Below are 21,611 nucleotides of genomic sequence, written 5' to 3' on the forward strand. Positions count from 1 at the left end.
CCATTCAAAAGTCCCAGGTACCCTGATCTAGCTCGCTTGTACCTGAAGGTTCAGAGGTACATTTGGAGACTGGCTGTGGTGGACCTGGCGATGAAGGCTTGCAAGGGTGTTTTGCAAACTTGACTGGAAGTGCGCGACTTTACTGGCAGGAAGCACTTCCTCAACTCAAGCAAGATGCCCACGGATGGAAAAAATTCGCACATTGGAGTTAAACAGCAATACTCCTCCAAATTGGAAACGGCGTTCAATTTAATACTCCATACGGAATACTACGTTTATAATCCGACGCTACGGAAGTCCGTTGACAGATGGCAATCTGGCCTTCTCACGCCGGAAGTTTGCCACGCCGATAGGACGACACTTGGCCTTCCATGCAGGCCACGAAACGGCACTTTGCGAGTTCAATTTTTTGCAGGCTTTTAGGGCGGAGACCAGCAAATGTTCTGCCCTTAGTACCTACAAACACTCAATGTGAACTCGGTTCACAGCTTGTAATTGGTATTGAGGACTGCATGGTTGCTGCACCAGGGTTCCTGGAATGGCAAAGCGAGCCACACAGCCCCCAACCATCCACACCACGGAAAGCCACCACTTTCTTCGTCGACGTCAGTCACCCATGAACAAATGGCTCGTGGGCCTCCGGTTCCTCCAGAAGCCCCGGTCTGCCGGCCCCCTGTGATGGCACATCAAGCCACCAAGCTCAACCCCTGGTCTCGCGCTTCTGGGCCAATGGCAATGCTGGTGGTTGATGGCCGAAGTCCCTTGTGGGCACTCTCCACCATGACAAAAGTTGCATCTCCAAAGGCGGGTAAGCATTCTGAGGATATCCCAAAGTCAGACCCAATTGTCTTGGATTCCTGCTGTTTAGCCTGGCCAGTGCGGTATCGTACCAGTAGAGCCCTGGCCAGCCACATATTTTGGCACCAGACACTCCGGATACCTTGTAATGACGAGGTGCTTGGGGGTGAAGATAGAAGACCGTTTGATAGGCTACGGCTGCTTGATCTCCTTCTTCTTCCGCTGAAAGGAAGATTGGGAAGCAATCCGGACTGCAACTCTATGTACTCCGTACAGTACTTGGTGCAAGGGGTTTCATTTTGTCCGTTTTTATGAGTCCATCTCTGTCTTGAACCTGTCAAGAAGAGTAGAAAATGACAGCATTGACCACCACCTCGACCATCGGAAGTTGCGCAAGCCGTCCTCGCAATCATTTGTTTTAACTATTCTCGAACTCGGCATCTCCTTCTTTCTTTTTCTCTTCTGCGAACTTGGGAACTTTCTTTTTGTTTGGCCATCTAAGACCACCTTTTTCTGGCTTTCTGGCTGCCATGTCCACAGGGCCCCAAGTCACACCGTCCACATAGTTGATCAGTTTTTCTTTTTGCTGCTCCCTTGCGAGGTTGAGTGCCAGTTGTGGTTCACTATCAGCAGACACTACCCAGGAAGGAATCTTTCCCTTCACTACGATCGACGACAGCGCCATTCTAAGATTTGGCGAAACTCAGCAAATACAAGAAGATCGCTTTGCTTTCACGCCATCTTCAAAGATCCAATTCTGCTTTCCCCCCACCAATCGCCTAAAGAACACTCTGAGATCCTCACTTTCGCTCAGACACTTTGAACTCTACTCGCAATGGGTTGGGTCGTCAACGCAACTCCAGAAGTCGACGCCCAGTCACAATGGGCGACTATCTTTGCCGTGTGCATAGTTCTGTCAGTGCTCTCTATAGCGACAGTCTCTTGTCGCCTCTGGGTCAGAGGCAAGGCTCGTGGTCTTGCTGGAGATGATTACATGTCTGCCTTGTCCATGGTATTCGCCCTCATATACTCGATTCTCTGCATTGTCCAAACCAAGTACGGTTTAGGTTTACCAATTGCACTTCGACCCAAGCCAAATATCGGACCCTACTCGCAGGTCAACTTCGCGGGTCGTCCCATCTACCAGATTGGCATCAGCTTTTTCAAAATTGCCTTGCTCATCAGCTACCTCCGCCTTCTTCAGGGAACAGACCACAAGATTTACCGCATGACCGTCTGGGCCACTATTGTTGTCGTCTTTCTGGCTCACTTGGGATGCGCCCTTTCCTTGGTCTTTGCATGTACCCCCGTCGAGAAGTCCTGGAAGCCTTGGGTTCCGGGGAGTTGCCTGCAGCCTGGACCTTCCTTCACTGGCTATGCAGTCGTCACCATTGTCTCTGACGTGGTGGTGGCTGTCCTCCCCATTCCCGTCCTCTTGAAGCTGAATGTACGCCTCGAAAAGAAGGTGGGGCTTATCGCCATTTTCATGTTAGGTCTTTTCACCACTCTCTGCTCTATACTACGATATCTTCAGATCGATCGAATTCAGAATGGTGATGGCAATTCTACCATGTTGGTTCTATGGGGTACCATCGAGTTCAACGTTGGCGTAAGTCGTATTTGATACAACGCCCCATTCCAACTGGAGCTTTTGACTAACACGAATTTTGCAGAATATGGTATCATCTCTCCCCTTCCTGGCACCAGTGTGCATGAAAAAGGCCAAAGACTACCGATCCAAGTACTCGGGTGGCTCCAACAGTGGTCAAGCCCGCAGCCGGGGCCTTCGAAACGGCGAGCATTACAAGCTAAGCGATGTCAGCCACGACAAGAGCGCATTTGCATCAGCCAACAAGTCAGGCAGCGAGGAGAATATCCTCGAAAACGGCGCTATTATGAAGTCGGTTACCTACACCGTACAAATTGATGATGAACCCAAGAGCAGAGGACCAAGTCGCCGAGGCGAGCAAGTCTAACCATCTGATTAATTGTCATTTTGAGCCGCACTTTATTTTTACAGCTGGATAGGGCGAGTTGGAACCACGGAGATGATACAACCCTGAGAAAAGCGATTTTATGACTTTGACTTTATTCTGCTACTACAATGACCAAGGAAGGCGGCCATTCCTGCTGTTTCTTAGATCTGATGTATTTTATTTCTCTTCCTGGCAACTTCTTGGGGTGACGACAATTGGCGTTGTTGAACTTTTGATGCTTTACTTGGAGGAACTTTGGGACTACTATTCCGGCTGGGTTTGACTTTTAAACTGCGTCTACAAAAAAGTATAAATCGGACACCGTATGTATAAAGTGTTTTTAGAGTGTGTAAGATGCACGGATACCAACAATTGATCAAAATGGATTCTCTGTGCCGACAAATGCAACTCCATCCTTCTTCCGTGCTGTGCATATGTACGCGCCTGCGGGTGCATCCGATCGGACACAGCCAACTCACACTTTTGTTGTTGGTCGCTGCCACTCAATCGTATGCAGTCATATTCTTGTTGTGTCTGGTCGTTTCGCCCCCAGATTCGCCAGGGGACCATGAGTGTGGGCGGCGGCCCATTTCGTTTGTCTGTGCAACAAACCAACACACAGACATTGCTGATCCGGCACGCGGCAATCACACCAATTCTAGGTCTGGCTGGCACTGGTTTTCTGTAACACAACAGCGCCATCGTACCACCATTCTGTGTCCGTTCATGGGCAACCCTGTTTGTCTCCAGGCAACGTTGACGACTAGGCTTGGAAACGCACACATGTTCTTAAGAACCCCCTGGTAATAATGACAGCTCAACATGCATCCCTTCGTGTGATTTGGTGGTTGTCCTTTGACTTGTGATGAGCTGGTCGAGTGCATGGTGTTCTGCATGCCAGTCATCGCGGGTGATTTGGATTTTGATGCATTCTCATGTTGCACAACAGCTCACATGAGACGCTCTGCATCATAGCAACTATGTTTTAACGACAGGGCCATGGTAATCAACCGAAATTTAGTTTCCGGTCTTTGATCCATTCTCATCACCAGCTTGATGCATCCGTCAATTATGCGTCGGCCAGGTTTCAAAAGCAGCCACAAACATTTACAGTCTGTGGAGCGTGATGTGTCATCTTCGCTCACAGTCACAACGCAGACCGTTTCCTCAAGATTTTCATCGTATATCTTGGCGTCAGCAGCTAATATTCGGCGAACCATTCTCTGGACCTGGGTTGGAAAGCCAAATCTCAAACGACCCCAGGTGAGCAAGGCCATAGACCCTGTTCAGCCAGCGCGGCCGGGGTCAGAAAGGGGCCGACCAAACGGCCCGCAGAATAACAACCGGAAGAGGCTTGCAAATCCGTAATGGTCCCCTCCTTTGAACCATCCTGGGCAAGGATATCGCTGCGAGTTTGGTCGCTGGCATTCCCGTTGGTCGCGAAACTCAGTCTTGGGTCGTTACGTTACGCTGCAGCACAAGTCATTTGTAGCAGTTCAGCGCCACTTCTTCAGCATGCCTGCTATTAGCGCCACCAAGTATGACCGCGGAGCCCATCCGGTTATGCAACTGAGCCTGTGAAACACGAGTGGAAAGGAACTACTTGCCAAAACCCTGAGGCTTTGCGATATATTCCGGGCAATATACTTCTATCTTAAGAAGTAGGCGGATCCCTTGTAACTAACCCACGATTCTATCAGCTAGCTCATCATAAATAATGTTCATCTGGCGTTTAGTTAGCAGTGGGCTCTCGGGGCCAATTCGAGCCCACTCATGGGCATCCAGGCAAGCGCGACGAGATGCCAGCACCCCTGGCCGAGCCCTGTCGATAACTGTATTTTCATATTGGCTCAGAGCGATGCGCAGACGATCCTGATCCAACGGTGTTGTTGCGCTCTGGGGACAACATGAAGGCAAAGTATTGTTCGGCGACTCCTCTGCCTTGGTGTTGTGACTGGTCATGGACCTTCCATTGGTTGCCCCAAGCAGTGGAACAACTTGGTTCGCAAAGTCAACAACATCAGCAATAGCATGATTCGCCCCCTCACCTCGATCTGTAAATATTCATGTCAGTAAGACCTGAGACCTCATTCAGTAACGCCAGATGGATCGACACTTGTCATACGGCTGCTTGTTATTACGGATCACAGCATATGATCCCTCCGATTTATTGGTATGGTGCGATACAAGGAGATCTTGCATTGCCCTGGCTGGTCTGACACAGGACTGGCCAACCCCAACAGATCTGGTGGACAAGGGCGCTGATCCGTGGAGAAGTGACAGAGGATTATGCGAACCTGACTCCGAAAACGTAATCTCTCAGGAACGGCAAGGAAAGGAGGCCGACCCTACCATGTAACAGGAGAAGTAAATATGTCACTTACACATGGCCATTTGGTGCAACGAATCGCCCATCAAAACGACATTTCCAGTGGTATTCAGACCTTTTGGTGGCGGCCAGTCAGACAGATCAACACTTTTGATTTCTGTATCTTCTGTTATCGCCCCCATGACGGATCGAAATGGCTCTGCGTAAGTCGACGCAAACTCTAAGAACAATTTTCGTCGGTCTTCTTGAGTGTCTGGAACGCAAAGCTTTTTCTCCCGTCCCAAGTATCCGTCCCTATAAGGCCAAGAAAGGCAAATTTGAAGATTGTATGAATCAGGTGGGTTTTCTGGGCTATTGCCAGGAGCATCCAATACTATACAGAAAGCATCAGTTTGTACACTCACTCAAACCGCTTTCGGAGCCTTCTCTAACAACGAGAGTTTGAGGGGGTTGAGTAAAGAGAAATAACAAAACGAACCGCTCATGTAGACAAATGAATCGTCCTTAGACGAAGTACCTTGTAAGAAATAGGCGTCTAACTCTCGCATACCAGCGATCTGTTGCGTGGAGAGCTGCATCTTAACGCCCATGATGGCAATGGGGATTCGGTACAAGTTTGTCATTGCTAGCTCTGGAAACAAGGCCCGCCGAACGCGTGAATTGCTACCGTCGCATGCGACAAGCAAGCTTCCAACACATGCCGAGCCATCATCAAAAGTTACTGTAACAGATCTTGAACTACCTTCTGGTTGGGTGTCTGTGGCTTTGGCAATATAACGGTTCTCTTCGACAAAAGTGTTGAAAGACTTGCCCCACTAATAAGAACAGTCAGTAACAGTCCAGTCCCGTCTCGTCAGTGTATCAAAAGCTTTTACCTCAACATCGATATCAGTTGCTAGCCACTTTCTCAACCTTTCTCGTGTCACCCGTACTCGCACTGTCTCTGGAAGAGGTGGTGTCGTAGCTTTCAGTTCACCAGTGCTAAGATCGTAAAATGGGAATCTCGGGGCAATGCCAGCGGCGATGCCCTCGCGATCGACGTAGGTCTCAGGGAGTCTCGACAATAGATCAGGGCTGATCAGAGATCTCAGCATCGGCAGAGACCAGTTCAGCGTCAACCCCCAGCCAACTCCGCGGGTGTTCAGGTCCGTATCCCGCTCAAAAATGCGGAAGGGTATGCCCTGCTGGCGTAAATGCTGAGCCAGCAACAAGCCGCTGATGCCTGCCCCGATGATGATCACTGGCGAGCGGCTGGAGGGTTCCGCTGAAGACGCCACGGGGGCAGGCTGCGTTCCGCCCTGTGCCATGTTCGTAAGGTCGAGTATTCAACTGTGTGATATGCTGATGGCAAGCAGTCTTTGACTGGCAAAAAGCAGAATGGCTGTTAATCTACCCGACCATATGTGGCTCGGTGTATTTGTGCACGAAAGGGTTCACTTCCACACGTGTTGAAGTCACCTCGATGAGGCAAAGCAGCGGGTCAGCCAACAGTCGAGTATCCAGTCATCCGTTTGTTCTGTCCACGGCTGTGTAGACGGAATACAAAGTAATGGACGGTTGTGGCAGGGATCTTTGGTCCTTTTGGGAAGCGCTTCGATGTGTCTGAAGAGGAAAGCCCTTTCCCAGTTCCTGCCTGTTCCTGCCTGTTCTTGCCAAATGGCTGCCGGACACCCGAACTAACCTGACAGGTGTCAATTTTCATTTGTCAATTTGAGCAAGTGTGTGCATTTTCCGGAGAAGTACAGGCGACGATCACATTGCGGCTTTTCCCTTTCTGAGCATATAGCGAGAGTTTTACTTTTTCGTCATGAACTTCCCTCTTCTCTAGCCATTTCTTCCGAGAGATGTTCAGTGGCACACACAACCATAACCAATGCTCCAAGTCAAATAGCCTTGGACAGTGGACAACAACACGGTCATGCCACCGAGATGGGAAGCCTGAACCCATGTCTGTGGACAAGGGGACTTCCTCGGGTCCTTTCGGTGCCGATTCGATATGGATCAATACTATGGAAGCTTAAGATATTCTCGGTTAGTAGCCAAGCCAAACCATCCCATGCATCTAACGCACCAGAGAGGTCCTTACGTATCGTTTTGGAATAGGCTGTCGAAGTCTTCGTGTTCTTCGTACGAGCACGAGCAAGATCGGAAATTGTGATGAGCCCACCGACACAACCTCAGCTACCCACCAACACTCCTCCTGGCCACTAAGAATATCGAACCATCCTCAGTTGGGAGTTTTTATTTTCCCGGCGTCCCAAGCTTTCAACCTGATGGTGCAAGGGAACACTCGCACCCCGTCGTTTCCAGAAGCTTAGTCCCTAGCTGAACCAACTTCGATCCATGTCTCATCGTTGATGTTATCCTTTCGTCGTCACTAGTCACCAACGACACTGCGTCTGGCTAAATTGTTCGCCGTGGTGTCTGCATCAAGTCTTTCTGTCGGCCGCATTTCCGCCTCTCAATTCAGCCGTCGTCTCTCCCGACTTCCAACAATCACCCGGTAATTCCTCCGTTGTGGCTGGCGGACCAGTGGATTTTTGGCGCACAACGAGCCCTTCTTCCGATTTGGAACCACAATAATGATCTTCACCAAGGCGGGATGTCAGAGTCCACAATAAGGGAACTGGGGCTTCGTTTCGGTTCCGATTGTGGCTCTCCCATCTGTGGCCAAATTAACACTGATACATACCTGCTGTAAGGTTTGTCACATAACGTTGCATCATCCGGCGATACCACGCATCTGAATCTGGATTTCCAGTAGCTGCATGTTGAAGGTGCACTCGCATATGTGGCTCGGGATCTATGGAAACTTGCTGAATCCAAATCCTTTCTCGACCAGTGTCATGATTTCGTCCTCCTTTGAATCGCTTACCCCTCGGCTAAAACAAGCTCTCAGCGGGAAGCGAAATATGGCTACTGGGTACGCTAACGAGCAGATCAAAAATGGCTCTCAGTTTCCCACAAAACTGATTTTATTTGGTGGGATATTCTGACAGGGGGAGGGGCAGCCATGGATCTTTCGTCATTGGGGGCCATGGCCAGGATAAACAGCGCCGTTATAGTGCTAAAGTAGCCAGGGGTTCCGCAACCTTCCACCAAGCTGGGTGCCGAGACGGAATGTACCCAATGTACCCAAGCTATGTAGAGTACTTCGGGGCACTAAGAAGATACAAGAGACCACCCTGAGCATCTCGTGGCCCCAATACCAGCAAATAGAGGACGATGGCATGGTACTGGAACACTACAACAGCTAATATTAACAGGACAACGCGCCTACACCAACCCTTTATTTGGCCTTCAGTTGTTTGCTACACTTCAAAGAGCCTCCAGTGCCAATATTCTGATACTCGTGTCAAGAGGACATTCAGTACGATTGTTCTGTATAGGTAAAATGACATTAGTAGCGACATAACCTCGAACGAAATACGAAGTTTTGCAACATGTCGCCACAGCCACTCTAGTCATCCTCATGCACCAGGCATCCAACCACATGAGCATGGTCCCCTATAACTGGCAACACCAGCGTAACTGGTCTGCCAATATTGGCTCACCCCAAGGGTATCGAACTGCCTGGAGATCAGTATTAGCCAACAAGCATCATCGTTGAATTGGCCGGATTTCCCAGGTTGTCGCCAACTCATACACTGCATGAAACTCCCTAAGCTCATTTTCCTCTCCTTCTACCTGGATCTTGTTTCAGGCAATGTTTCCAGTGTTCCAGAAAGCTCTGCAACTGTTCGCCTTCCTTAGTCAACAAGGTCCAACTCCAACTGGGCCAGAAACACGAGCGTTGATACGAACTGCCGGGCAAGAGTAACATTGTCGGGGCATTCAGGTGCAAGCTACTGCAGGAGTGAGCATTGTCCCTTGACTAGTCACCAATAGCGTAGGATGTGCCTGAGCATAACGCAGGAAGAATTATTCTCACGACCTCGTCAGGGGATACCCGTACCGTTGACGCTAGATACTACGCCAGTCATCCTGTCAACGGTGAGTCGAAGGAAGAGTTCCCGAATGGGCCATGCAACCGTCTATTGTGTTATCCGCGGTGATGGTAGAAGGGGAGGCCCCATTCTTGCCGGTTCTGTTTCCCAATGTAGTCTGGGTGATGTCGATACGCTAATTTAGAGACTGGTCATGGTATTTTTGAGCTTGATAATATAGAGCGTACCTCGACTACCTACAGTCTGTGGTAAAAAGTATTTGCCCACATCCGAGTATACACCAACACACCTCAATACATCGTACCACACTGCGATATACAATGCCTTTTCTTAGTTTAAATGCTTTTGCCTCTCACTGTAGGTAGATGATGGTCTTGAGGTGGCTAGCTTGCAGATGAAGCGCGACATTGTGGGACACTGCTAGTATGAAAGTCAATCTTGAGGTATATCATGGCGTGCGTGAGGACGGTGGTTCATTTCCTTGGTCTCTTGGCCTGCAGCCAAGATGGTACGCTTTACATAGCGGCAATGTTCGAATGAGGCCACATACAGAAAGCTTTTTTCGGTCCTGCAGAATGTCAGGTCCTCCGCGTCTTGCTTCTAAGAGACGTCGTGTTTCAAGATCGTGATAGCAGTCCTGGTGGCTCTGGAATTAGTACGGCTGCATGTATAGCAATTCTCTCCTGCTTTTAACCCCGTGAATCACTAAGCATAATGGAAGGATGGCTGAAAAAGAAGGACCTGTGTACGGTTCTATGAAAATGTACATACTAACATCGATTTACCAACAAGTTGAACTGCCATCGTCTTCTTCGAGTAATACAAATTCGCAACTCTGGTGTTGTCGATATTATCACCCGTAGTCACGGACCACAGATTTTTGTATATCGCCATGGCGGACACGTTGGATTCTGAGAGCCAGGTTCCCAGAGCCTCGCATAGTGAAATAGCTCTTTCTTTCCATCTTTTCCGTCCTGGAAATGCCATTTAGAGTCCATTTGGACAGTTACAACCGACCGAGCTTTGGCTAGACCTTTTGGTGCAGGTGACAAGGGCTCTTCGTTGACACTTATATTCTCGACATTAGGTTTCAGTGGCCGGTTGTCTGAATACTTGTTCGCCGTCTGCTTCCATCAGTCGTAAAGACGTCGAAGACTTTGTTTTTCGATAGGGTTATCGCCCGTCAGACCCTAGGACTTCAAAAGTAATAACTGCTCGTCAAGAAATTCTTCATATATGTCATTTGTGATCCTCCTATCATCGTCTTGCCAAACTTTATAGCCCACAGCTTTCCAGACGCGCAACTGGCCCGTGAAACTTGAGTTTGGTCTCACCTTTCGTTTCTCCCTCACTTCAGCTAGGAACTTCATTAAGACCTTGATCATGCTTCCGCAAGAGATAGGCAATCACAATAGGAGCCAAACGAGAGACGCTATCTCTGCAATGAACAAGCACATTCATGCTGTCTCTGTTAGAAATACAGGATTATTCTTCAATGAAGTCGCAAGCATTACTTATAAATGGAGGCATATCCATGGTAGAGCTGTCCAAGCATGGAATATAGATGTGGTTTGCTTCAGGCAATTTGCTTCGAATCGATGGTGGTTGGTGGCAGTTCAACTACCATTTTCTCTCCAACCTTTTTCATTTACAGTAGCAGAATAACATGTCCAGCCTGTGACAGATGTCCCAAATGGAAGCTTACAGTAGGCCGTATACTCCCCTGTCTCCGACAGTCTAGCAATACAAGCAGCTACTCTTGGTGATAAACCGAACAAGGCAGACCAACATGAAAACAACGTTATGAATCTCACCGGCGTTATGGTCCAATGTCAAGGGGTGAAGGCGACAATCATCATGTCTACCTTGTTTCTAACAACATCAATCTAAGCCCGGTAGCTGACACTTGCTATCTCACGGTATCACAATAGCATAATACGCGATTTCTCAGACTAAAGGCAAGGATTGGGCTTCGTGTTCAATTACCAACGGACGTACGCTACAGAACTACCGTACCGCTCAAATCATGTTTCAAGCAGCATGCTACCATACTCTGATTAAGTCTTCGCCCCCCGTGTCGAGGGAAACACTGGGCGTTGGATTCCAATTCATGGCCAGCAGGATTTACGAGGAAACATTGTATACGAAGCACATGTCTGCCCTTTAACGATCTCATTCATTGTCATGCAAAGAAAAGCGGCATACACAATTAGTCGCTAAAAATTTCATTCATTTTTTGTTCATGTCCTGAAACCCGCAACACCGTTGATGAATCCCTAAGCCCTCAATTGCACAAAATGGTATAAGACAGCTTAAATCTTGGTGGCAGCCTCCAGAGCCTTCTGCTTCTTGATAATGCGCATCTGGGCCTTGGCGCCCATGATACCACCACCCCACTGTCGGCGGCTCTGGTCGTGCTTCTCCATGAAGCCATCCTTGACGGCAGAGACGAGCTTGGAGAGCTCAGTCTTGTCCTCTGATCGGACTTCGGTCAGGGCCAGAACGGCAGCAGTCTGAAAATAAATATCGTTAGAACAAAACTACTTGAGAAAAAAGCATAGTGGAGACTTTTTGACTAACCTTCTTGTGGACGACAGTGCCGAGACGGGCCTTGCCCTTGACAATGGCATAGGGGACACCCATCTTCTTGCAGAGAGAAGGCAGGAAGACAACCAACTCAATGGGGTCAACATCGTTGGGGATGAGGACCAGGGAAGCCTTCTTGTTCTCAATGAGACCGACAACGTGGTTCAAGCCGTACTTGACGGTGTAAGGCTTCTTGCTGACGTCCTCCTTCTTCTTACCCTCCTTGACGGCGGTAGCTTCCTTCAGGAGACGCTCCTTCTTCTCGACCTTGGTCTCAGGGCGGTACTTGTTGAGGAGCTTGAAAGCCTGGGCGGCGGTGTTGCGGTCCAAGACGTGCTGGAACTGGGACAACGCAGGGGGAACCTTCAAGCGCATCTGAAGGATCTTCTTCTGGCGCTGGAGGCGGACATACTCGGGCCACTTAACCATGCGAGAAAGGTTTCGCTTGGGCTGGATGTCCTGGCCGATGCCGAAGTTGCGGGGGCGCTTCTCGATGAGAGGGTTCTGCAAAATTTTTACTCAAGTCAGTTTCAAGGGCCACCATTGCCAACATCATGAGTAGTTCGGGGAGAGACGCACCTTAGGAGCCTTCTTCGAGCCAGCCTTTCCCTGAGGGAAAGGGGCCGGGGCCACCTTCTTTCCAGTCTTGGGGGGCTGTCATTGAGAAAAGAAGACATTAGCGAGTTGCTCAAGCTAAACGGTCTTCTCTGAACTCTAGTGAGATAATTGAGAGGTCATGGCAATGTTTCAGCGCATGCCAATATCTCCAGCCAAGTCTTCACCTCCAAGTCTCCCACACCCAAAAAGAATTTCTCTTGTCTGTATGTGTTCGACGAGTCGGCGGAATTTCCAGCAGCATTGCGAAAGCAATTAAGCGACGCTGAGGATCAAATAGCGCTTTCACGCATTTGACTCACAAACTGTGGCCATTAGAGTCCTGTTTGAAGTTAGGGACTTACCATCTTGTCTAGATCGGCGGTGCTCAGTCGTGAAGAGCAAAGGTGCTTGAAGCCGAAATGGATGGGTTGCGGATGGATCAAAGAAGAAAAAGTTGTGCTTGGTGGTGGGCGAAAAATTAGGGCTTCCGTGTGTGTGCCACAGCTGCCCCACTGCAGCGTTGACCTAGATTGGAGTATGTGGCTGGACTGTGGCTCGTGTATCATGAGTCACGTGCCGTCGTTTTGATGCAAAGGTCTGGTGGCGGCCCAATGATCTTCTGTCGAGTCAGGCGAAAGTGTTGTATGGACGATTTGTGACTGGCTGACATGCACAGAGAGAAGATTCTTCATATGAGACTCAAGACCACGAACCTATCTCACAAAGAACTCTTTGAACTTTGCTCGTGTGGCAAGCATTAGAGGTCACCCCAGGACCCTTCAGCAAACAACAAAGGGGACTTTTTTTTTCTGTTCATCACCCACTTCATACGACTTATAGGGAAGGGTCGCGTTCCCATCCAAGAACATGCCTCCTGCTGCCTGCCTTCGGTGTGGCAACCGGGCAGTCATAAAACGACCAAAGAACCACCACAAACTATGCAAGGAATGTTTTCTATCAGTATTCGAAGATGAGGTGCATCACACAATTACCTCGTCTAAGCTCTTCCACCCAGGCGAAAGGGTCGCAATAGGCGCATCAGGCGGGAAAGATTCAACCGTCTTGGCATCAGTGATGAAGACATTGAATGAGAGACACAACTATGGCCTTGACTTGGTACTCTTGAGTGTCGACGAAGGTATCAAAGGATATCGGGATGACTCACTCGAGACAGTCAAGCGAAACGCTGTTCAGTATGAGATGCCATTACAAATCGTGGGTTACGATGAGCTGTATGGGTGGACTATGGATCAAGTAGTTGAAACCATAGGAAAGAAAGGAAACTGCACATACTGTGGCGTTTTCCGTCGACAAGCACTTGATCGTGGCGCCAAAATGCTAAGCATCAGGCATGTTATCACTGGACACAACGCCGATGACGTCGCTGAGACGGTTCTCATGAACTTATTGAGAGGTGACCTACCTCGCTTATCACGGAGCACGAGTATAATTACCGGCAGCTCTTCGAGCGAGGTGAAGAGAAGCAAGCCACTGAAATATGCATATGAGAAGGAGATTGTGCTCTATGCACACCACAAGAAGCTGGATTACTTCAGCACGGAATGTATCTACAGCCCAGAAGCCTTCCGTGGGACTGCCCGAACCCTTATTAAAAGCTTGGAGAAGGTACGTCCAAGTGCAATATTAGACATTGTAAGGAGCGGAGAAGATATGGCACGGCTCACGCCGGACAAGGGCCAAGATGCATGTGGATGCGACGAAGACGAGGCTATAGGAGGATGTGGATCGGCGAATGGGCGAACATCAGGGAGCGAGCTCGCACAAATGGAGGCCAGATTGAAGGTAAAGCAAAGGTCAACAGAACTCGAGACTGAAATCAGTGCCAATGGCACGTCAGCCGATGACGGATCTGTCAAGCTGCCTATCCGTGGTGGCAGACGGCAAAAGGAGAAACCAGTCGGCCCTTTGCAAACCCTCGGCCAATGCATCAAGTGCGGATACATGTCCAGCCAAGAGATGTGCCAGGCTTGTACGTTGCTGGAGAGCCTGAACAAGAATCGGCCTGAAGTTTCAATATAGACCACTCGGTGGATGGAGCCGAATTGTAAATGAAAAGAAATCCACAACACCTGAAGCATCTGATCACGGTGAACACTGAAATCGAACTGGAAAATTGAGGCAGCCTGTTTTAACAAGTCTGGTCTAGGCCAATTTTCAGGCCCTATATGTACACTCTTATGATTGTTGTTTGCCCGTATTATCTGATCGTCTGTTTTTGAAAGGTCCTTACGTGAAGCGCTTTTCCAGCTGTAGCAAAACGATTAGCCATCCGATTTGTGAGAAGCGTTTGGGTAGATTCTTTCATACTTTCCAGCCGTTTGAGAATTCAAAGCCTGGTGGTGCTTCTGGCCTGTCTATCTGTCCTCGAAGAGTGCCGGTGAGTCTGCGATCGCGGTCCATCACTGAGTAATGCGTTAGTGTCTATCCGGAAATTATTTCACTAACGTGTCCTCCGTTGTGATTCTTACTTTGCTGTAATGACGTTAGCCAGGTCTTTGTCAATCAAAAATGGAGCATCTTGACATACTCTATCCCACTGATCTAGCGAGTATCGCGGTCGCTTGCCTTCGTTACGCCACGTCTTGACGACAGCAAGTCCGGTTCCAGTGACACCGAACATCTATATTATCTCATAAGAAAATGTCCATCTCGGCTTTCAAGTCGTCAAAGCATATACATACACCAATCATGATGGCGTAGGGGAGGAGAGTCTCGAACGGAACGGGCATTTTGGGCGTCGGGGCCGCTTCAGCGGGCTTTGTGGCTGCTCTTCAGGATTCTGATGGCTATGGCTTCTTCAATTGATCGGCCGATGCGCTCGTTGGTCGTTCAATTGGCGTGTTGTGGTGTCTTTACCCTCTACCGATGACGAGCATTGAATTGCAGTCCGTGACATTGGCCGAGTAGCTTCAAATCGGCTCTGGTGTTGATGCCTCAGGCGCTAGTGCACTTACCCCTGCCACCAAACAGTCTACTGTGTGTGTGAATCACACTGTACATTCCACCCACTTTTGCTGAACTTCTTCGCGAAGTAGTATAGTCGCGCACTGTACGGAGTCCAGGACGCATTCGCGCGACTCCGTGGTAATGTGTTGTAGAACACGCGCCTGGGTTCATCCGGACATCTCTACGACAAACATCTGCAAAGAGCCGAGTTCTGGCGAGTTTCCTACAGGTGCAAGGTATGCTTGTCTCATGCTACTCATCAACTCAAACCTGACAACACCAAAGGGCCGGCGGTCCAAGCTTGTACCTGAATAATCGCGTCAATCCCGCCATGATTGCTATCCTTATGCACATCGAACGATCCCTTGTCGCAAACCTTGTTTTGAAGCGAAATGCTCGGATTTGAGAGTTCTATTTACGTCGTCTGTTTAATGAAGCCGGAGACATAATGCCAAGTGCCCAAGCTATGGAAGAAGAGCTCCAACAGAGCGTCATGCTCTCCGATGATGGGGCGTACGATACTGGCGATACTGGCGACCAAGCAGCGTCGTCTTCCGCCAGGGTTCGATCGCGAAAAAACGTACATGGGGATGATTCTGGCAGCGAAGATGAAGAATTAAGCGACCAAGATGCTTCTGGGGAGGAACTGGAACAAGACGCCTCAGGCGATGAAGACAACGACATGCTCAACCAACAAATTGTCGTCAGCAGTGCCACCCCAGGTGATGGAGAAGAGTATGACGAAGATGCAGAAGGAGAAGATGATTTGGATGAAGAAGTTGGTGCAGTGAAGGTGAAGCCCGCTGATTCTGACGACGATGAAATGGAAAGCGACGAATCGGAAGCGCAAAGTGCTGCCGAAGAGGACGAGTCCGAAGAAGACGAAGAAGACGAGGAGGGAGCATGGGAGGAAGGCGATGCAGGAGATGAAGACGAAGAATCGGACGCCGTACAGTTAAACACATGCATGTTTTGCAAACAAGACGAGGAAAATGATCCCAGCGAAGATTTCGAAGCCTTTCTGGCTTGCACACGCTGTGGCGAGAATGGTAAGGCATCTTGTTCTTCTGAGGAGCAGACTGGTAGGTCGAATCAGCTAACAGATGAATAGCACATCAGCAATGCGCCAGAGATGCTGCTGCAATGACTGAGGGAAACAGTATGTTCCAAACCGAAACACATGCGTACAAACCACCATTAGGCCGGTGCTGACACGCCTTAGATTCAAAACGGTGGAAATGTCCTGATTGTTATAATGGCGACTCTGAAAGCGAGGGAGACGATGACGATGACGATGCAGATGGTATTGAAGCTGCTAGCGCCGATGATGAGGAACAGGCAAATTCCGATATACCACATCGGTCGAAACTCGCGGATGACATTGCTTCCGCGGAATTAGAGGACGGCAGCTCTGATGGCCGCTCTGCACTGGACGAGCTAGCACTTGATGACTACCCTGTGGACGGTTCTCGGCCACCGCGGAAACGCAAGTCAGGTTCTGCAGAACCAGAAGACGCTACATTGGCTATTAGAAAGCGCCGAAGGAACCAGTCGACTGACGTGACGGATCGGGACGATTCTGCTCGGGAGAGTCGTTCTGGAGACGCAGCAAGAGCTCCATCGTCAAGAACCATGCGGTTAAAGGTTACACGGCCGCCACCGGTGACTGTTGAAAAGCGGTCTCGTTCTTCTCTGGTTATCAAAATCGAAGTTCGGCCAGGCAACCTGAAGGAAATACTATCTAGACGGAAGCGAGATCGACGACGCGGAGGGCCTAGCAGTTCTCGACCTCAGGCGCCACGGTCAGCACCAACTCGGCCCCTTGCCACTGTTGGAGGCGGTTCCGTTGGTGCCTCTGCAAATCTACCGACACTCATTTCTAACATGCCAACCCCATTTACTTCAGAATCATATTCACAACCCTTCTATTCGTTCTTTGATAAAGAGACAGAAGAGATGAAAGGAAAACCTTATGGTGGCATATTAACAGAAGCTGAAGCAGACACCTCCAAAACCCTTCCGTCCCCCGAAGATCGCAAGAAGTTTGAGCAAGCAAAGCAGAAGGCTGAGGACGAGTGGAGAGCCCGGATTTTGGCAATGCAGGCAGAATCTGACTTGCCTATTCGCAAGCCTAAGAAAGCAAGTGATAACGCCAGTCAGATTGAATGCATAGAATTTGGAGGGTGGGAGATCGACACCTGGTACGCAGCGCCGTATCCGGCAGAGTACAGCAGAAATCGCGTCTTGTACATCTGCGAGTTCTGCTTAAAGTATATGAATTCGGACTATGTGGCCTGGCGCCACAAGTTGAAGTGTGGCACGAAGCACCCACCTGGCGACGAGATATACCGTCACCAATCCGTCTCGATATTTGAAGTTGACGGCCGAAAGCATCCCGTCTATTGCCAAAATCTCTGCCTGCTTGCAAAGCTATTCCTCGGCTCCAAGACATTGTACTACGATGTAGAACCATTTTTGTTCTACGTTCTTTGCGAGTTTGATGATACCGGCTATCATTTCGTGGGATATTTCTCAAAGGAGAAACGGGCTAGCAGTCAAAATAATGTGTCTTGTATTTTGACGCTTCCGATTCATCAGAGAAAGGGTTACGGCAATTTACTCATTGACTTCTCCTATCTTCTCACCAAAGCCGAAGAAAAAACGGGCTCTCCAGAAAAGCCACTCTCAGATATGGGTCTCGTCTCGTATCGCAATTACTGGCGCCTCGAACTTTGTCGATATTTCCTCAAGAACATGGAAGGCGATGCGGGTAAGCGCAGTGGTCTAAGTATCAAGAAGATATCAATCGATACCGGAATGACGCCAGACGACGTTGTTTCTGCCCTAGAAGGGTTGCGGGCATTGGTGCGAGATCCCCAGACACACTTGTACGCCTTCCGGGTGGACTTGGACTACTGTCGAAATTACGTTGCCAAGTGGGAGTCAAAAGGCTACGTCCAATTGAAGCCATCGGCCCTCGCCTGGACATCGTACGTCATGGGTCGTAGCAACGTTGTCAACTTCGAGCTGGGTCCGCCAATCAACACCATTGCCCCTAGAGAGGACGATGAGGCTAAAGTCCAAGAGGGAGCGGCATTGGCAGCAGCTAATCAGCAGAGCAAGCAAAGCAAAATGAATGGTGCTGGCAAGTCTGACTCGCAAGCAGAATCTACTCTTGCTAGTCAACAAGACAGCGAACAACCCACGGAGCCGCCAGTCAAATCTATTGAGAAGATCAAGCCTGAAGACAAGGAGAACGCTGATCCGGAAGATCAGGTTATGGAGGATGCCACAACCAACGCCGAGCCTGAATCGTGGGACGCACCATACAAAGACATTCCTCCATCTCGTTTCGACGTTTTCCCACCGATCCCAGGAGGTCGGCGTGATAGAAATCGAGTCAGTGTGAGTCGACCGTCTGCTCCTCGCACTGGTAGCAGCTCATCCGCTAGACCCAAATCGCGGCCAAGCGGCAGCGCCAAGCGACCTTCCGCAAGTCGACCACGCAACAGCAGCTCGAGGAGGAAGTCAGGAGGGACAGGGCGCGGTCCTGGCCGATGGCCTAAAGGAACCAAAAAGTCCGATTATGGTAACGCGGATAGCGGACCAGGTCTCCCACCCGGCTGGAAAGAAAAGCAGGCTCGACTGCAAGCTCTGGCTGAGGGTAAAGACCCTTCATCTACAGAAACTCCAGAGGAGAAGCCAGCACAGGATGAAGTTCGTGTTCTGGTGGATGCGAGTGAGACCAGCCAGCACAAAGCAGTGAATGGCAAGTCCCATCGTTCCGCGAGCGGTGCAAACTCCGGGCAAGCCAACGGAGATGGGGAATCGGACGATGAAGACGTTGATGCTGAAGGGGAAGACGAATGAACGGACGATTTGGGAGGCATCTTGGTAAGGCGGTAACTATATTTAACCTGATTTAATGACTTGGACTTGGTATTTGGCGAATATGGAGAATGGCCGGCGTAGCAAAGGATGTATGTATACTTGTTTGTAGGGTATAAGTTTAGGTTTAGGGGTTAACCTCGAGAGGATGTACAACACGAAGATTACAACAGTTCAAACCAAGCTTGCAGCTGAATTCTTTGCGGTGATCATCTCAAAACCTATGAATAGTTGTATGGCGTGGCAGCCTGCAACTCTATCTGCTTGCCCATGTTCCCTACTCGCATAAGCACCAACCCAAACTCAAACTAGCATCAGCTCAACCACACATCTCATTCCCAGCTCTCACAACATGTTGGCCCAAAATGGTCCAACGTAGTCGAGGCTGTTTACGATGTCGCCAGCGCCGAGTAAGAGTACGTCTGAATCCTTCCATACCACATGACAACATAGTAACATGCCCAATTCAGTGCGACCAAGGCCGTCCCTCATGCCAACGATGCCTCACCCGCAACGAGCTCTGCATCGGCTACCGAGACGAAGCAGACCTCATTTTCCAGCATGAAACTGCAAAAACGGTCCTCAGACACCGCAGTGAAGCCAGCAGCACATCCTCCTCTGAACCCCGCAGATCGCGAAGCCAGTCCCTCCCACGGACCGATTCCGAATCTCCTCCTGACATCTCGCCAATCCGGCCAAGCGCCTCCAGAGAAGACGCAGCCATTGCGGGATTCTTTGAGAAATACATCCTTTACCCGTGTACTAACTCCTCTTCGTCGGGATTTCTAGAACACTTGCCCTGTTTATTCAAAGACGTCAACGTCGAGGGGAGACATGCCCTCCGCTGGGCGGTGCAAGCGGCCGCTTTTGCGGATTACTCACGCACAGCGGACTCAGAAGCCGCGGAATTGACGTCCCTGGCGTTGGAATGCTATGGTCGTGCGCTGGGCAAGTTGGGGGAGTCGATGGCGGAAAGGGGCAAGGTGCCGGATGATTATGACTTGAATTGTGTTGTTGTGCTAGATCTGTTTGAGGTATTTCATCGCCAGAGACTGAATTTACTCGTGCTAATGGTGTGTAGAGCTTATATCTGCCTGAGACGGCGGCCATGGGCGCTCACGCACAAGGCATGGCGCATATTCTACGACTAAGAGGCCACGAGCAGTTTCATGATCCTCGGGGATGGGGGTTATTTCGACTTGCTCACCACCGCATCGTACGTACAAAGTGTTTATTCAAATTCATGTACTGACATGGGCAGCAAAAACAACATCTTGCAAAGAAACTATCTCCCCTGCCGGAATCGAAAGCTTGGCTCGATTGCCTACACCAGGACCAATTTGTGCGTCTGGAACAAGACGCGCTTCGTATTTCTACGCTCTGCGACAAAGCTAACAGTATCCTTGGGGTGTTAAACTCTGGAAGCGTGGACAGGCAAGGTATCGTACGGCTCGTCCAGGAAATGCATGCATTAGATGCTGAAGCTACGAAATGGCGACAACGAGCAGAATGGTCTTTTAGGACCGTTCGTGCTGAAGATATAGCAGGATATAGGCACGAGACGGCTTATTTACCGGATACTGTTCAAATTCACGGGGATGTATGGATGGCATATGAATGGAACTATCACCGCACGGCAAGGATACTCCTCCATCAGCAACTGCTGGCTTGCTTAACGGCGATTGAGTCTGACGGGGATGAATTCATGGATGGACAAACCGCCGAGGTGATGGCTTGGAAGGAAACGAGTATCATGGTGGTAAGGACACTTGCTGAGGAGATTCTGTCTACGGTTGCGCAGTCGTTCGGTGATGTTGATGGTGCTGGGCGGAGTGTGGACGTGTTTGAGGATGGACCAAGTTGTCGTGCTATTGGTGCGTACTTCATGCTGTGGCCTGTCAAGATTATGAAGAGTGAGGATGGGGTGGCCACCGACGCTCAGAAAGAGGCTGCGAGGCTGGTGTTTGAGCGGATTAGAGAGACTACGGGCATGAAGAGGACTTTGGGGGCGTTGTCTATAGTGTAGCTTATAATTCAAGTGTCAAGGGGACCATAGGATAACTTTGTCTATGTTTGAAGCTTGCCTAGTTTCCAATGATATAACTAACCTTACACATAACGTACGCCTATTCTGGCAGTACAACTCGTCACCATACATAGCCTGTAGGAAAAAGTATTGACATATCCAAGTTTACACTAACACAGCTTGATATACCTCCAATCCCCATCAACTCTTATTCTAATCCACCAGAAACAACCTCACTTAAAAACAGTCTCCTCCAAAGCCTCCCCATCCCCCAAAACAATCTTCTCCGCGCCCAACAACACAAACAACAACCTACACGTCTCCCCCGTCTGATTAACCCACTGATGATTCGTCCCCTGCTGGATAATAACCTCGCCCGCCTTAACAGTCCTCTCCTCCCCGCCATCCAGACGGATCAGAATCTCGCCGTGCAACACGATGCAATAGTCGATGCTCAGGGTGCGATGCATGGTCGCCACAGTTCCGGGCTTTATGTC

At 49.7% G+C, this 21,611-nt stretch overlaps 7 protein-coding genes across 7 annotated transcripts; 4 read left to right on the forward strand and 3 right to left on the reverse strand.

Annotated features, from left to right (window-relative positions):
* Window positions 1-1,633: 1,633 nt before the first annotated feature.
* On the forward strand, window positions 1,634-2,774 carry VFPPC_01379 (hypothetical protein; the record flags this gene model as incomplete). The annotated part of the gene is made up of 2 exons (XM_018281217.1): window positions 1,634-2,407; window positions 2,472-2,774. The coding sequence occupies 2 exons, from the start codon at window positions 1,634-1,636 to the stop codon at window positions 2,772-2,774; spliced, it is 1,077 nt and encodes a 358-aa protein (XP_018149816.1).
* A 1,680-nt stretch (window positions 2,775-4,454) lies between these two features.
* Window positions 4,455-6,410, reverse strand: VFPPC_01380 (FAD binding domain-containing protein; the record flags this gene model as incomplete). The annotated part of the gene is made up of 4 exons (XM_018281218.1): window positions 4,455-4,828; window positions 5,159-5,476; window positions 5,582-5,918; window positions 5,979-6,410. The coding sequence occupies 4 exons, from the start codon at window positions 6,408-6,410 to the stop codon at window positions 4,455-4,457; spliced, it is 1,461 nt and encodes a 486-aa protein (XP_018149817.1).
* Window positions 6,411-11,362: 4,952 nt separating this feature from the next.
* VFPPC_01382 (ribosomal protein L8) lies at window positions 11,363-12,598 on the reverse strand (the record flags this gene model as incomplete). The annotated part of the gene is made up of 4 exons (XM_018281220.1): window positions 11,363-11,563; window positions 11,631-12,140; window positions 12,216-12,290; window positions 12,596-12,598. 4 exons carry the CDS (start codon window positions 12,596-12,598, stop codon window positions 11,363-11,365), a joined length of 789 nt encoding a protein of 262 aa, XP_018149819.1.
* A 502-nt stretch (window positions 12,599-13,100) lies between these two features.
* Window positions 13,101-14,273, forward strand: VFPPC_01383 (PP-loop ATPase superfamily protein; the record flags this gene model as incomplete). Its single annotated transcript, XM_022428223.1, has 1 exon — window positions 13,101-14,273. One exon carries the CDS (start codon window positions 13,101-13,103, stop codon window positions 14,271-14,273), a length of 1,173 nt encoding a protein of 390 aa, XP_022284739.1.
* Window positions 14,274-14,480: 207 nt separating this feature from the next.
* VFPPC_15351 (hypothetical protein) lies at window positions 14,481-14,983 on the reverse strand (the record flags this gene model as incomplete). Its single annotated transcript, XM_018293104.1, has 5 exons — window positions 14,481-14,501; window positions 14,562-14,656; window positions 14,696-14,726; window positions 14,782-14,874; window positions 14,936-14,983. The coding sequence occupies 5 exons, from the start codon at window positions 14,981-14,983 to the stop codon at window positions 14,481-14,483; spliced, it is 288 nt and encodes a 95-aa protein (XP_018149821.1).
* Window positions 14,984-15,648: 665 nt separating this feature from the next.
* On the forward strand, window positions 15,649-19,070 carry VFPPC_01384 (MOZ/SAS family domain-containing protein; the record flags this gene model as incomplete). Its single annotated transcript, XM_018281222.1, has 3 exons — window positions 15,649-16,249; window positions 16,312-16,359; window positions 16,423-19,070. The coding sequence occupies 3 exons, from the start codon at window positions 15,649-15,651 to the stop codon at window positions 19,068-19,070; spliced, it is 3,297 nt and encodes a 1,098-aa protein (XP_018149822.1).
* A 383-nt stretch (window positions 19,071-19,453) lies between these two features.
* On the forward strand, window positions 19,454-21,114 carry VFPPC_01385 (Zn2/Cys6 DNA-binding protein; the record flags this gene model as incomplete). Its single annotated transcript, XM_018281223.1, has 4 exons — window positions 19,454-19,504; window positions 19,559-20,122; window positions 20,170-20,304; window positions 20,350-21,114. 4 exons carry the CDS (start codon window positions 19,454-19,456, stop codon window positions 21,112-21,114), a joined length of 1,515 nt encoding a protein of 504 aa, XP_018149823.1.
* Window positions 21,115-21,611: the final 497 nt, after the last annotated feature.

This window comes from Pochonia chlamydosporia, chromosome 1, assembly GCF_001653235.2.
Source record: "Pochonia chlamydosporia 170 chromosome 1, whole genome shotgun sequence".
Classification (NCBI taxonomy): Eukaryota; Fungi; Ascomycota; class Sordariomycetes; order Hypocreales; family Clavicipitaceae; genus Pochonia; species Pochonia chlamydosporia.